This window comes from Pollicipes pollicipes, unplaced genomic scaffold (assembly GCF_011947565.3).
Source record: "Pollicipes pollicipes isolate AB1234 unplaced genomic scaffold, Ppol_2.1 Scaffold_3087;HRSCAF=3621_pilon_pilon_pilon, whole genome shotgun sequence".
Classification (NCBI taxonomy): domain Eukaryota; kingdom Metazoa; phylum Arthropoda; class Thecostraca; order Pollicipedomorpha; family Pollicipedidae; genus Pollicipes; species Pollicipes pollicipes.
The window spans coordinates 12,781,773-12,795,211 of NW_023596225.1; the positions used below are offsets into that span (position 1 = coordinate 12,781,773).

At 50.5% G+C, this 13,439-nt stretch overlaps 1 protein-coding gene across 4 annotated transcripts in view; it reads right to left on the reverse strand.

Moving 5' to 3' along the window:
• LOC119089681 (nuclease EXOG, mitochondrial) overlaps nucleotides 1–12,959 on the reverse strand; it is an 18,716-nt gene extending 5,757 nt beyond the window's left edge. The window contains exons 1-6 of one of the 4 annotated variants that reach the window (XM_037212478.1): nucleotides 12,927–12,959; nucleotides 11,691–11,896; nucleotides 11,123–11,355; nucleotides 10,649–10,789; nucleotides 2,898–3,089; nucleotides 1,377–1,579 (exon numbers count right to left, since the gene is read on the reverse strand). In XM_037212478.1, the coding sequence (XP_037068373.1) occupies nucleotides 1,377–1,579; nucleotides 2,898–3,089; nucleotides 10,649–10,789; nucleotides 11,123–11,355; nucleotides 11,691–11,856 (935 nt within the window). In that variant the 5' untranslated portion in view covers nucleotides 11,857–11,896; nucleotides 12,927–12,959. Of the gene's footprint in view, nucleotides 1–1,376; nucleotides 1,580–2,897; nucleotides 3,090–10,648; nucleotides 10,790–11,122; nucleotides 11,356–11,690 lie in introns of all 4 variants that reach the window. The other 3 variants (XM_037212479.1, XM_037212480.1, XM_037212477.1) reach the window with 3 other exon arrangements.
• Nucleotides 12,960–13,439: the final 480 nt, after the last annotated feature.

Below are 13,439 nucleotides of genomic sequence, written 5' to 3' on the forward strand. Positions count from 1 at the left end.
TCACAGTTCTGCGACATACTCCGACACGGCGGTCGGCGCGTCCCCCCCCCCCCCCCCTCAAACAAACACGGCGGCGGACGCGCTCGCACGACCCGCTGCCGTACCGCCGTCCGGCCGGCAGGACGAACGGACGGGTCGCCGGCGACCCAAGCAGCGTTCCCAGCTGACGTGGACGGGCCAGGACCCCGGGGACGACTGGACTCCACATCCGGCCCCGTCCGACGATGAAGCCCCGGCACGCACACCGCGTGTTACGCGGCCCAAGGCGGCACTGGACATGACAGGCGCCACTGGGACGGCGGCTAGTCCGGGCGCGGCGAGCGGAGACCGGAGTCCCCCCCCCCCCCCGCCCCGCCCACCTCCATCCCACTCAACCCGCCCCTTCTCCCCGGCTGCGGGGAGCGATTCGCCGCTGGCGCCGGGCCGGCGGCACAGCCGGGTTCGGTGGGGGTCAGACGGGCGGCGGAGGCAGCTGCCGGCCGGACAGCGCTGTGACAGCTCGACGGGCCGCCGGCCACACTAGAATCGATCCTCCAGTCTGCGTGCCTCAGAACAGTTCACCAGCCGATGCCTCGGTGTGCCTCACCAGCCAGTATGCCTCAGAACAGCTTTCCAGCCGATATTTCAGTCGCACGTTGGGCCCGACAACTTTTAGTTGCATTCGGGCAAATTGCACAGCACGATTTGTGTCGTTCCGCGCCATGTTGGATTTGCACAATCCTACAAAAAAGCTTCGTTGATCATCATTGATTGTATTCAAAGGCATAACTTCACAACATTGTATTACATATAACGAACAAATTAGGTCTGAATTATGACGCTGTACTGTGAATTGTTGTTATATTCTGACCACGGACCACCCGCGTACACCTACCGTGCCGTTGCGGCCACACCGGCGCTGGACAACTGACTTGTGATGCCGTGTCACAGCCGCTCACAGTGTGCGAACTCCGCCTGGGGCGCCACGGCCGGGCGTCACTCGTGCACGTTATCGGACCACCCCGACCCCCGAGCCTTAACGCTGACTCTGACCCCTAGCCCCAGCCCTGGCCCCGGTCCTGATCGCTGAGGCACGGCACAGCCAGCCCAACCGCTGCCGACTACTGCGTCCGTCGCAGGCGGCACCCCGGCCGGAATACAAGCCAGATCACAACAACCCGACCGGAACACGGGCCAGATCATGGTGACACCCTTACCACAGCCAGTTGGCTAGAACCGACCGAGGTGACCGGGATGGCCGGGATGGCCGGGTGGTCGGGTGGCCGGTTGACCGGGTGACCACGGTGGTCGGGTGGTCCAGTGGATGGGTGGTCGGGTGGCCGGGTGGTCGGGAGGCCGAGGGGGTGGCACCCTCCTCCTCTCTGTCGTTCGCCCACCTGTCCAGGCTGGCGAGGAATGTGACGCCCACCCGGCGCTCGACCTCGTGCAGGGGCGCAGCGAACTCGGCCAGCTCCCGGTGCGAGGGCACCGGCGCGTTGGGCACCACGAACACGCCCACATGCGGCCGGTCGTCGGGCCGTGTTGCCACCACGATCTTGTAGAGGTGTGTCGGAACAGCCACCTCACCCTCGCCGATCACCTGCGGCGCCGAGTCAGGTCAGGTCAGGTCCGTTCAGATCAGACAGAGGCAACCCAGATGGGGCGGGTCAGATGGGGCAAGTCAGGGATGCTCAGGTCAGCAGGAGGTCAGGTCATACGCGGAAGGTCAGGGTAAGCAGGTCAGGCAGGGCCAGTCCCGAGGGGGTCCGGTCAGGCGGGGTCAGGCCAGCCAGGGCCACTGAAGTCAAAACGCAGAGGCCGTGATCAGATGTGACGTCAACGAGGCTTCTGGTCCAGCGCGGCTGCTAAACTGAGCATACCCCTGGCATTGCTGAATACTCTACGTGGCTATCAGACAACACTGTAATCTCCCAACTCCAGTGACCACCTTCGATGCGGCAACATGCGTTAAGCGAGGGCTAGACGAGATCGGACCAGAAATGCGCGTTGCCAATGCGTATGCGCTGAATATCAAGAAAACAGGGTTCACAAGTTAGGTTTATTTGATGCATTACATACAAATTAGGACGGGTGCCCAGCTTTCCTGAGGCTTCTAATAACAAGCATGATATACATTCTACCGTCACACAGCGGATTGGAAGGTCTCAGGGAGCTAGCCCCGCACTGGACCAGTGCGAATTTCCTTATCTTTAGACTGAAATCCCCCGCTTGGTACTCCCGGTCTCTTAATGGACCCAGTTGGGCTCAGCCCCTTCGCGTTTCCCACGCTCAGCTCCTCAGAGTTCGCCTGCGAATGTAATAACTAAGTGCGGAAGTAATTCCCGTGCCATGCTCTCCGTCTCTCTCACATCTCCACCATCGCAGTCGTATTTACACTAGTGAAGAAAAACAACAGCAGGCCGGCTGTGCTCTGTGCGTCATATACACAGCACGCCGCCGTCTGCGGTTGGTGGGGGGGGGGGGGGAGGGGCGGCGTGCCAGCGCCGCTAGGGGTCACCCGGGCCCGCCAGCACCGCAGCCGGCGGCCGGAAGCGACGCTAGCGCCGCTGGTTACATTGATCCAAACCACGCCACGCGGGCGTCTCGGTAATGTGATTGCGAATCAACGCGTTTCTGGATGCAGTCCAATCGTGTGCCAGCGTTTTGTTACTCTAACTGCCTATTTATGGCATGGGAACGTCATGCATATGAAATATACTTCGGCATTGTGACATGGTTTGAGATCCCATTCAATGAATCAGAACGGTCGCAAAGATTGCACGCCTACTGTAATGCTGCACCACTGCGCCAGTACGTTCATCCCACGTGTGGACGAACTGTGCACCAATAGATCGATAAGTGCCAGACGGCGCCAAGGACTGTCAGCCAGCACCAGGAGCCCAATGGTGAGCGCTCACCTCATACTTGACGTATTTCCTGCCGTCCTCCTCCTTCTGCGGCAGGAATAGCGGGCCCGAGATGACGTTGACGTCGTCGAAGGTCTTGGTCAAATTACGGCAGTATATTTCCAGCCGGTTCCAGAAGCCGCTGTTGTTGTCGAAGTCTTGCGGCACGATGTTGGTGTAGTAGAATGTCTCGTCCATCGCACGCTGACGAGGAGGACTGTGTTGTGAGAGCTCTGAAGAGGAGAAAGATGTGCTTGAAATGGCTTGGGTTTATCAAAACGTTTTCCTATTTTATTTCTCCAGACCGAGCAGAAGCTTCTTTTTTAAGAAACACCAACTCACAAAGTTACATAATTCCAAACTAAACCACAATACAACCTGCACCCGGGAAATACTTCACCTCCGTATTTCGCACCTGCGTCATCGCCCTGAATCAGAAATCTGATAACTGCAGAGTCAACAGAAGGTGCTCGACTCCTATTGCACTCGTGTTAAGACCAACATTGTGCAGAATTATTACATCGTAAAGAACAAATCCCCAGCAAAAGGAGATACAATAGAAATCTGGAGTGCCCAACAACATGTTTGACTAAAACGACGCCCCCAACCAAGCATTGGTTGTGCTTACAAAAACACGCCTGTCTGGAGCTGCCCTCAACACTATCTAGGTCCAGGAGCACGGTCATGCTCATGGCCCTGGATAGTGTTGTTTCTGACTTGTTCTAGACTTGTTTCTGTTAACAAAACAAAAAAAAATGGGGACCGAGTTCACGGTTGTTAACCACTGTATTGTTGTCGAAGTGCCAGGCAGGGAAATATCCCATGAATACGACTTTCACAGCATTTCATAAATAGCTTACTGTATTCTCCGAAGAGTGCTGACTTCAAAACACTGATTCTCAACCATCTCAACCTTTGAGGGATGAATACTTCTGAGGCAATCTGAGTCAGGTTTAGCTAAATCTAGTACGAGTACTGCCGTATCTGTGAGGATCACGCGCGGAGTCGATCCATGCCAGCTCGACTGTCACCGTGCCGCTGGCAGCAAGGCGTTGCCATGCAGGTGCCGAAGACAACGCAGTTTGACCGAGAGGTGTCTCTTGACCATTTCAGGTTTTACGGCTGTTTTGAGCTACCACGGAAAGCTGCTGATCTGGAAAAGCAACACTTCCTCAAAATATATGACTTCAGAATAAACACAGGTCCCGGCAGCAAATGGCTTTCATCCTTTCTTGCTAACGTGTGGACTTCTGTGAATTAGCCCCACTGGGCATGTAATGGAGACCACTCGTTGGTAGTTCAGGCAAAATGCTCGAACCATTTACTTTGTTTTAAAGCAATCAGAAGTTAAAATTAAATGTAAAACGTAAAAAGACGTCATCTACACTTTGCCCAACCTACCTGCACTACTGCCTGCCTCCAACGCTACAGCTAATGCACTACATTGCTTTCAGGGCATATTAGTGAATCGTCCGTAATTCTGCACTTAATAAAGGCTAAGACTTTCGCTGGTTTAGATGCGCGATAAGCACTTTCCTGCTGTTATGCATGCTCACAACTTTGATGTTGAAGGGAGAGTTCCACCTTCAGAGTATATTTCAAAGGGTAGGGACTACACGGCCGACCAAATCTGTTGCCAGCCTCAAGCTCCAAGCCTATGGCCGATTGACATGAACTCCTACCCATTCTATGCGGCTTGGTCGATAGCCCATCCTTTCCAAAACATGATGACCTTGGGTTAAGTCAAAGGTTCCCAAAAATACACAAACTGGGAAAAGGAAGAGTTGACAACCACCCCATTCTCCGAGCATATGGCACCGATCGACATCAAGCCTTCATCAATCGATGTGCCATAGTCGATATACTGTCCTTGTCAGAACATGGTAGCCTTGAGTCAGGTAGGTCACCAAAAACGGCCAGTCACCTGAAATTAGTTTGTAGACAACCCCACGCTCAGAGCCTACTGGACCGATTGGCACCACGATTTTACCAATTGATGCGTCATACTCGATATCCTGTCTGGTCCAGAACGTAGTGAACTTGAATCAGGTCAAAAGGTCACTAAAAACGGCCCAAACCACCTCATATTACTTTGCAGACAACCCCATGCTCCGAGCCTATGAGACGTATGGAAACCACACTTTCACCAGTCGATGTGCCAGAGCCATTAACCTATCCTTTCCACAACATGGTGACCTTGTGTCCGGTCGAAGGTCACCAAAAGCTGGTGTACTAGAATTGCCGAGTTTGGGTGTAAAGCAACACTTTGTGAGGAAGAATTTCACACCCTTTTCCCCATACCTTATGTCAATTCTTCACTCCCACCTGACCTTGCCTAACCACACATACCAAACCCATACTTCCCTCTCAGAGGTTTTATGATCTTATCCAAAACCGAGCTCACATGAAGCCATTCAGCATGAACAAGCTCCACAGAATCTGGACACCTATGGCTGTATGGCCTTACCTACATCTGAATCACGCCTATGTATGCACAGAGCAAGGGCACTAGGTACCTTCAAGACCGTCAGCCCCAGCGACTCCAGCTACTTACATGCATCAAGTTTGATTTGTTTACAAAATGCATCACAATTTACAGCTGTGTCCTAAATGCAAGGTTTTCAGGCATTCCCAATTTTTTGGCTCGCGCCACACAAACACCACACCAGCAAAGTAAAGCCTGGTACGAACGCCAGCAAAACCTGGTAGAAAATTGTACTCAACGTATTTCTTTTACCAGACGAAACGTGACCATTGAATTGCACCACTCCCGAAAGGTAGGAGTGAAACATTCAAGAAATACGTTCTAAATGAAATTTAAAAGCTAAATATCACATTTCGAGCACTCATCTACACAAATTTTAAGTCGAATGAGTTGATTACAAAACTGGACCTAAAAATATAAGTATTTACATTCATTTGATTCATTTTCTTTTCCTTGGTCTCCTACGAATTTGACAACTTTCTCTTTCCTTCCTTTCCAATTACCTTTAAAGACATCATCTAGGGCTTAAAACGTTGACCAATTGCTCTGCAAAATGTGCCAGTTGCAAGCTTGCTCATATTTGGTACATAAATTGGATTAGGTCGCCAGCCGCCCAAACATGTTTGATATGCACCCAAGAGTGAACAATTCACAGGCAATAAAGGAGACAATTTGAAGCACGGAACTTATTTCTAGCACCACTTTGCCCTGCTAAGCCTCTAGTTAGCCGGGTTTCTTTTTTGGTCCATGGCGGGGCTCGATAATGATAAATGCAAGCCGTTCTCCTTGACCGAAGCCAACAATGACAATCAGAAAACATGTTCAAAGTGACTTCAGAGATTTTGATTTGTGTTGTCAAGTTATCTGGTGTCAATAAGCTGACACAAATGAATTGAACCAAATCGCAAGTTGAAACCAGTCAGAAATAAGCTTTATCATGTTTGTATTACAACTGCTGCCGTCAAAAAAAATGGTGGGCTGAGTTAAGATGATGTGTAACATATGGGCTACTCCGGGTTAGGTGAAGTTTGTTAATTGCATGGCAATTGGCAGTAGGAATTTTGCAAGAATCAGTGACTCACAAATGCTGCTGTGATACAAATAGGTTAGGCAAGATGAGATAAGGTGAGGGTTTTTCAGTTTAGGCTTAGTTGGGTTAATTTCATGGAAATAATCATTGGCATTGTGTGTGTGCGTCATCCCATTGGGGCTTTACGACGCACCCAGCAGCTGAGGCTATATGGCGCCGCCTGCCTCTCACCCTGGCAAGAAGGGCGGGCACCGTGGGGGATCGAACCCCGTACCTCTGGTTTCCCAGACGGGCAGTGGTTAACGCAGACGCCTTAACCACTACACTAACGGCACTTTCATTGACGTTTTGCCAGAAAGAGCGGCATAGTATGTGCAGTTCCTGACTACGTCTTAACAGAAGCCAGTGGTATGTCTGTTGTGTTTGATTTGTCGATGGATTGATGTGCAGGAGTCCGAAGCTTTGTTGTTTGAATGTTTTATGCTTGTTGAATTTTTGTTATTAAATTTCGTTGCTTTGTTTTGTGTTAAAAATCCCGTGGAAGGCGAGTGCAAAATGCAGCATCCCGACATTGGTATTACATGGTTTTTAATCATCACACTATTATGAAATTACTATTCCTTAACACATTCTGTTTTGGTGTAACGACCTACACTATTACAACAAAAATACTTTTCTCATGTTTACGATAATTTGCCCATGCCAACTTGACATGTACGTCTTTGTTTGCCCAACCATCTCTCACCGACTCATAACTTCCAACTTTTGTTAATTGAATTTTTCACTCCCGTACGGTCTTTTCGCGACGGAATTCTTCACTCCCACCTTAGGTGAAGAGCTGCTGTCAAAAAAACTCCCAAAACCACCAAAATTGGCTGTAGACAACCCATACTCGTAGCCCACAGCACTGATCAGTATGAAACCTTCACCGACCGATGCGCTGCGGTTACTTTTAGCAGTTTTAGTGGTTTAAGGTCACCATGTTCTGGAAAGCATGGGACGTCAACTATGGCGCACTGACCGGTGAACGTTTGGTGCCCATCGGCCTCATGCGCTCGGAGCATGGGGTTGTCTGCAAACTAATTTCAGGTCTTTTTGGCGCTTTTGGTGACCGATCTGACTCAAGGTTGCCATGTTCCAGCGGGGATGGGATATCGACTATTGCCAATCAATTGGTGAAGATTTGGTGCCGATTAGTTCCATAGACTCGGAGCATGGGGTTGTCTGCAACCCTTTTTCCCTGTTTTTGTACTTTTGGTGAGTTTTGACTTGACCGAAGGTCACCAGGTTCTGGAAAGCATGGGTTATCGACCAAGCGACATGGAATGGTAAGGGCTTCATGTCAATCGGTTCCATAGATTCGGAGTATGAGGCTGCCAACGGGTTTGGGTTGCCGTTCAGTTCCTTCCATTTCAAAAACATACTCTGGTGGAAGCTCAGGACCAGTTACGCCTAACGATAGCACTGAACAGTGCCACTGCAGTACCATCAAGATATACAGTGACTTCATTATTCCAAATTAAGTTGTAACGTTTTGCCACCGCACTACACTTCTTTCGTCCCTTACGGTCCGTAAGTGTAGACCTCGTCCGCGACAAATGCAGCTGTAGCCACTGTCCGTCGTCATGGCGACGGCAGCGTTCGTTGAGGACCGTTGTCAATCGTTGCGGATCAAAATTACCACTTCTGAGCTGTTTTAACCCGCACAATGCGGGCCTGCAGGATTAAACGCGGCGCCTCTACCGGTATGCACGACGTCAGCATAAATGACAATCTGTGATTGGCACAGCGGACGGCGTGGACCACTTACTGCGAAGCGTCTTGGTTGAAGTTTGAACCAGAGCGTACCCAAAGACCGCGCAATACAGGAGTGAAGCTTTGCCCTTTTCATTGAGGGCCCAGCCATGGACCTTATCTTATTTCCCAGACGCATTTCTGCACGGACTTCGTCCATTTTATTGAATGGTTATAATTTGGGCTTGACATAAGGAAGAAAGGCTTTTAGCTTTCAGTTTTTCGGTATTATGGGTTGACAATTTTGATGTTGCGTTAACGACCTTATGTTTACAAGGATGTCCTGATTAACCAGCGTTGCGGTACTTAAGAATGATTATATTCGCAGCACTCAAAATTTCGAGCCGCACACATGCTGAAGAGCTTATCTCTTAGGGGGGTGAGAAAAGAACAGCAATTGGAATTTAGTTTCTTCGCAATGTTTATTCATAGACGTCTCATAGCTTCCGCAATGTGATAGAAAAATTTGCCATCTCGTTTTGGTTTGTAGACTGCTCACGGACTATCATTTGCTGGCAAAAAAACAGCCACTACTTGATCACAGCACCCCCTTGTTTTAGCGTACATCGCACGAGCCCACAAATTGTGCCGCTTTGAGGCTATTCCAGGAGGCTGTGGGAAGGGAAGAATTTTGAGTAGTAGGCTCCTCCCGAAAGTACCAGCCACTGGAGCTACAGAAGATGCTCCATTGAATGGTATGATGGCAATGATCCAGGACGGTCTAAATTTGATTGCCTCATTCTTCTGCTTGCAATCGAACAAAGCTGTGCAGACAGGGGTGGATCCCGAAGGGGGTGCACGCCATTCACATCCTCGGGCCATCCATAATTTTTTGGTGTCATAAATGGGCACCAAAATATAATGGTAAAGCTATGCCAAACCCTTCATTTCGGGACACCATGACCTTCATTTTCGAGGAAAACTTCTTCACCTTACGCCCTGATGAAGTTCCTCATCGACTCGTTCTTCGCCGCTTGGCGAGTGGCACTAAAACTGCAGTTCGGAGTGTCATGACCTTTACTTTCCAGATAGGTCCAGTTTCAAGGGGCACAATAAGGGCCTCACAAACTGTCCCAAAATATTTACTCGCACAATGAATGATTCAAGGGCGCCACCAGCGGTGACAGCGAGGCATGTAGGCAACCTTAGGCTTTTATGTCCCGATGGTTCTGGGGGGGGGGGGGGTCTTTGGGCCCCCAGACGCCGACGATCAAGGGTCCGATCGGAAAGTCTGAAGGGCAGCCGGAGTGAGGAACACATGAAAGGACCCGTCAGAACGCCGGACCTTCCAGTCAGTTGGAGCACCCTTTGCACCGACAGCGGCCTCTAGGACAGTGAGGGTCTCCGTGTCAAGTCAGCTGGCGGATACCACCAATGCTGTGCAGTCGTTTTCATGTGGGTCTGAGTTCTGCAGCCCCCTTCCCAAGAGGGGCCAGGGCCGGGGGCTGCAAATCTTAATCAGAAACCTCTCGCATTGTTCGAGCCCCTAAAACAGTGAAGGGTCCCTGTGCTGATTAGGGGCTCACAGACCACAGTGTCTTACAGGGGACGTCGTGTCGGCAGCGGCCCCAAATCGGCCAGGGCACATTGGCTGAACAGGGACAAGAGCGGGACCCAGATTGTCAAAAGACCTCCGGCGTTGTTCAGGGCCCTCTTGATAGGAAAAGAAGACATGAGAAAAGGAAGACGCAGGTGTTCGCACTCACATTGAGACAGTCGCCTGTGTCAGTCCGAGGTCCCAGTGCCGAATGAGGGGTCCTCTGCGCCGTCTCAACCAGGGATCCATAAGCCGAATTGGTGCCTCCATGCCAATTACTGAACTCCCTGCGCCGGTAAGGGATCATTTGGGTCAGTCACGGCCCGTGCGTCGATCTTGTGCCAGATCCCCCGTTCAAAGGACCTCCGCATCAGGAATGAGGCCGGTGCATGACGTGTGCCTCTGAGGACCTCAGCTAGCAGCTAAATGTGACAGCTCAGTTTTGGATGATTTCGACAGGGGCTGTAACTGATTTCCCAGCTGTCTTTCCACCAAGAGATCCCTTTATTACATGTGGTGCCCCTCTCTCCCAGGACCCGCTGCACTCCTGACCACAGTTCAGGTCAGCGCAGCCAATGGGAAGGGTTTGTCACCCCTTGGACCACTTTTCTCGTATTGCTCTAGGCTCTCCAAAGAAAGTTCAGCACAAATATATGTATAACATTAGATGATGTTTACTGTAAGATCCATCACCATTAGGCAGATTCTGGCATTAGCCAAGTGGAAATTAAACCAAAAGTGGCACATGCCCATTAACAACATCCCATGCATATATCTCCATCATGTGCAGATTCTGTTCTCCTTGAACGCCAATATTTCAAAATGTTGATCTTAGTCCCTCAGCAGCCAGCCCGTTTACCGTAGCTGACGGGAAAACGCTGAGTGCGGCCGGTGTCGTGGCGACCGGTAGTTCTCACCTGGTCGTATTTGTTGTTGCCGGCGGGCGCCATGTGGCCACGGCTCCAGCCGCTGCGCTTAAAGTCGGCGTCCATGGCCGAGAACAGCGCCGCCGTCTCCGGGTCTGGCTGGAACCGGCTGCGGCGCCTGTTCGCCTCGCCCTGGTGGACGCGGCGCGAGGCTGTGATGCCACGGAGTGGCACCAGGTCGCGGCCTGATCAGCATCGTAGGCACAATGTTGCGGGAGCGCGCCGCGAACGACAGGCACTGCGCAAAAAACTACACAGATGCAAATTCGTTAGGTCTGTTTCATGAAAAGTATTCACTTGCTAAGGATCCCTGTAAAACAGTTTGTACATGTTTCTCGATCAGTAGCCCAGCACCACCGAATGCTGCAACAGCTGGCTGCTGGCATCCTTCTCGCAGGCGAACCCCAGCCGCGTCATTATATTCAGAGTTCAACGGCCGTCGGGTCGACTTTGTGCGGCACCCACCTTGATGGTGTTGCGGTCGATGTGCTCGATCACCCAGGTGGGCACCTTGCGGCCGGCATCGTAGCCCACCATGTGGTTGGTGAAGCGGGCTACAGGCCGAGCCGCGCGCGGTTCGCCATACTGCAGGATCTTGGACCAGCGCTGGTTGGAGTCCGGCGCCGCCGCTGCTGGCCGCCGGTCAGGGGCATCAGATGGGTCACCAGAGCCACCACCTGATGATGTCCACTGACTGCCTGATGGTGTGCATGCTGGCTATCACATGACAGGTTGGTACACTGGTATTTGGCATCCTTAGATAAACATGGCATCCATGGATTTCACTGCATGGAGTTGACAAGAGGGGTGTCCATGTTAAGCACATACTGAAATATGTCAAATGCCATCACACACCTATCACACCAATGAAAGGGATTCATACTCTGGCAAAACTTACGCTTTCCTGAAATATCACTAAAATTCCACAAATGGCAGTCTACCCTTCTGACCAAAGCCTCACCACTCCCACACAGCCCCAGGGAAGAGGAGGCACTGCCCTCTAGCCCTGCAGCCACATCTGTCTGGCACTCACCTGGGCCGTTGCCCAGCTCCCGTTCACTCTGTTCACTTGGCTTGGACTGCTCAGTGTGGAGTGAGGGTGTCAGTGCCCAGTAGCAGAGTCCACCACCTAGAGAGCCCACCACCAGACCAGAAAGGAAGTTGCGGGTGGCCAGCCGGCGTGTCTGGCTCAGCAGCATGATCCCAGGCTGGTGTGCTGGCAGTCAAGTGGATGGCTATCTGAGAAAAGAAAAATTAAGAAACATGCACAACAATAATCAGTTATACTTGTCTAATGGTGTGTGATATCTTGAGTACTAATCTTGGTTGAATTTTAGGATTAGCTTGTCAAGAAGCATCAATAGTGTGTTACTAGATATGGGGATCTCCTAATGCCCAGATAGGTTTTTTCTTATCATACATGGCCTGACTCCGAACAGAAACTTTAAAATTGGTGTGGTGCTGCTCACTGAGCCTAGCTCACAGCTGTCATGATGCCTGGGTGTCCTGGCTTCAAGCCAACAAAGCATTATGCCATGACATAGGTAAACATGTGTATCACAGTATTCACATGACCTTATGGTTCTTATCTTTAGATGCTCCTCAGGCAGCCAAACTCACAAGATAACATCCCATACAGCAGGTAAATTAATTTAACTGTGCAGTGGGTACAGATAGGCTCTTGTACACCTCCACAGGAAGTCCAGTGGAGCACTGGTGAACATGCCATATGTATGTGATCAGGGAGATCAAAAAGTAGAAGACAATACAGGCCAAGAACTGCACAGTTATCACTAATCAAAAAACACCAATCAAATACCCCATTGTTGTACGGCCCTATAGAACAGTCAAAGCAGGGTATATCATCAAATGAACATTTTGAGGAATAGACAACTAAAAACAAATCATTATGACAAAATTTGAATATGATCAATAACAAATCAAGGTAAACATCCTGATGCAAACCACATTCCACAGAGTATCACACTGCATTGCATCCCTTCTGATCAATTATTAGGATTGTCCAAGCATAACCTAAAGTTATATATTGCATAATGGTCTATGAAAAACAATATTCTGTAATAATTAGAATTGTGTGCATTTCCGGGCTTAGCCCTTGCACTATACAGAGCTGTTGCATTAATATAAAAATGTACACAATGCAGTACTCCACAGCATACACATCACAAATGCCTGTATTTCTGAATTTTATAAAATCCCAGGGTCAACATCCCACATCCAATGCTAAGATATTTTGGCAAAACGCTACCCTCGTTCCCCGCCTCTGATGGAGGGACCAGGGCTACGCTGGCCGTAAGGTGCGGGCACTGTCGTGCCACGTTAAGGATGTGAGACATCAGCCGATAATGTGACGTCACTGGGTTCTTGGGCCGACTGGCGGCCGTTAGGCATCACCTGATGGTGTAACGTCGCTGGTATTCTGCTGAGTGTGTGACGTCACTGGTTGTGAATTTTCAGGGTTCTTCTGGGCCGAGTGAATGCTGTAAGGCATAGGCGTAGGAACGCTTCAGAAAGTGTGTGTGGGGGGGGGGGGGCCAAGCTCAGGGTGTACTTCAGGAACTTTTTCTGGAAGGCGAGCCCGATGACCGGCGGGGGGGGGGCTAGGAATGGAGGTTGTTATCGCTTTCTATCCAAATGTCATGGCTGCTATGCTAGATATGCATCTAAAGCTCTTGATCAATGGTGCACAATCTTGCCTATGCGACTAATCTGCCATTTGGCAAATAAGGCTATTCAGCTTCCCTTGATTATTCGTCCATTT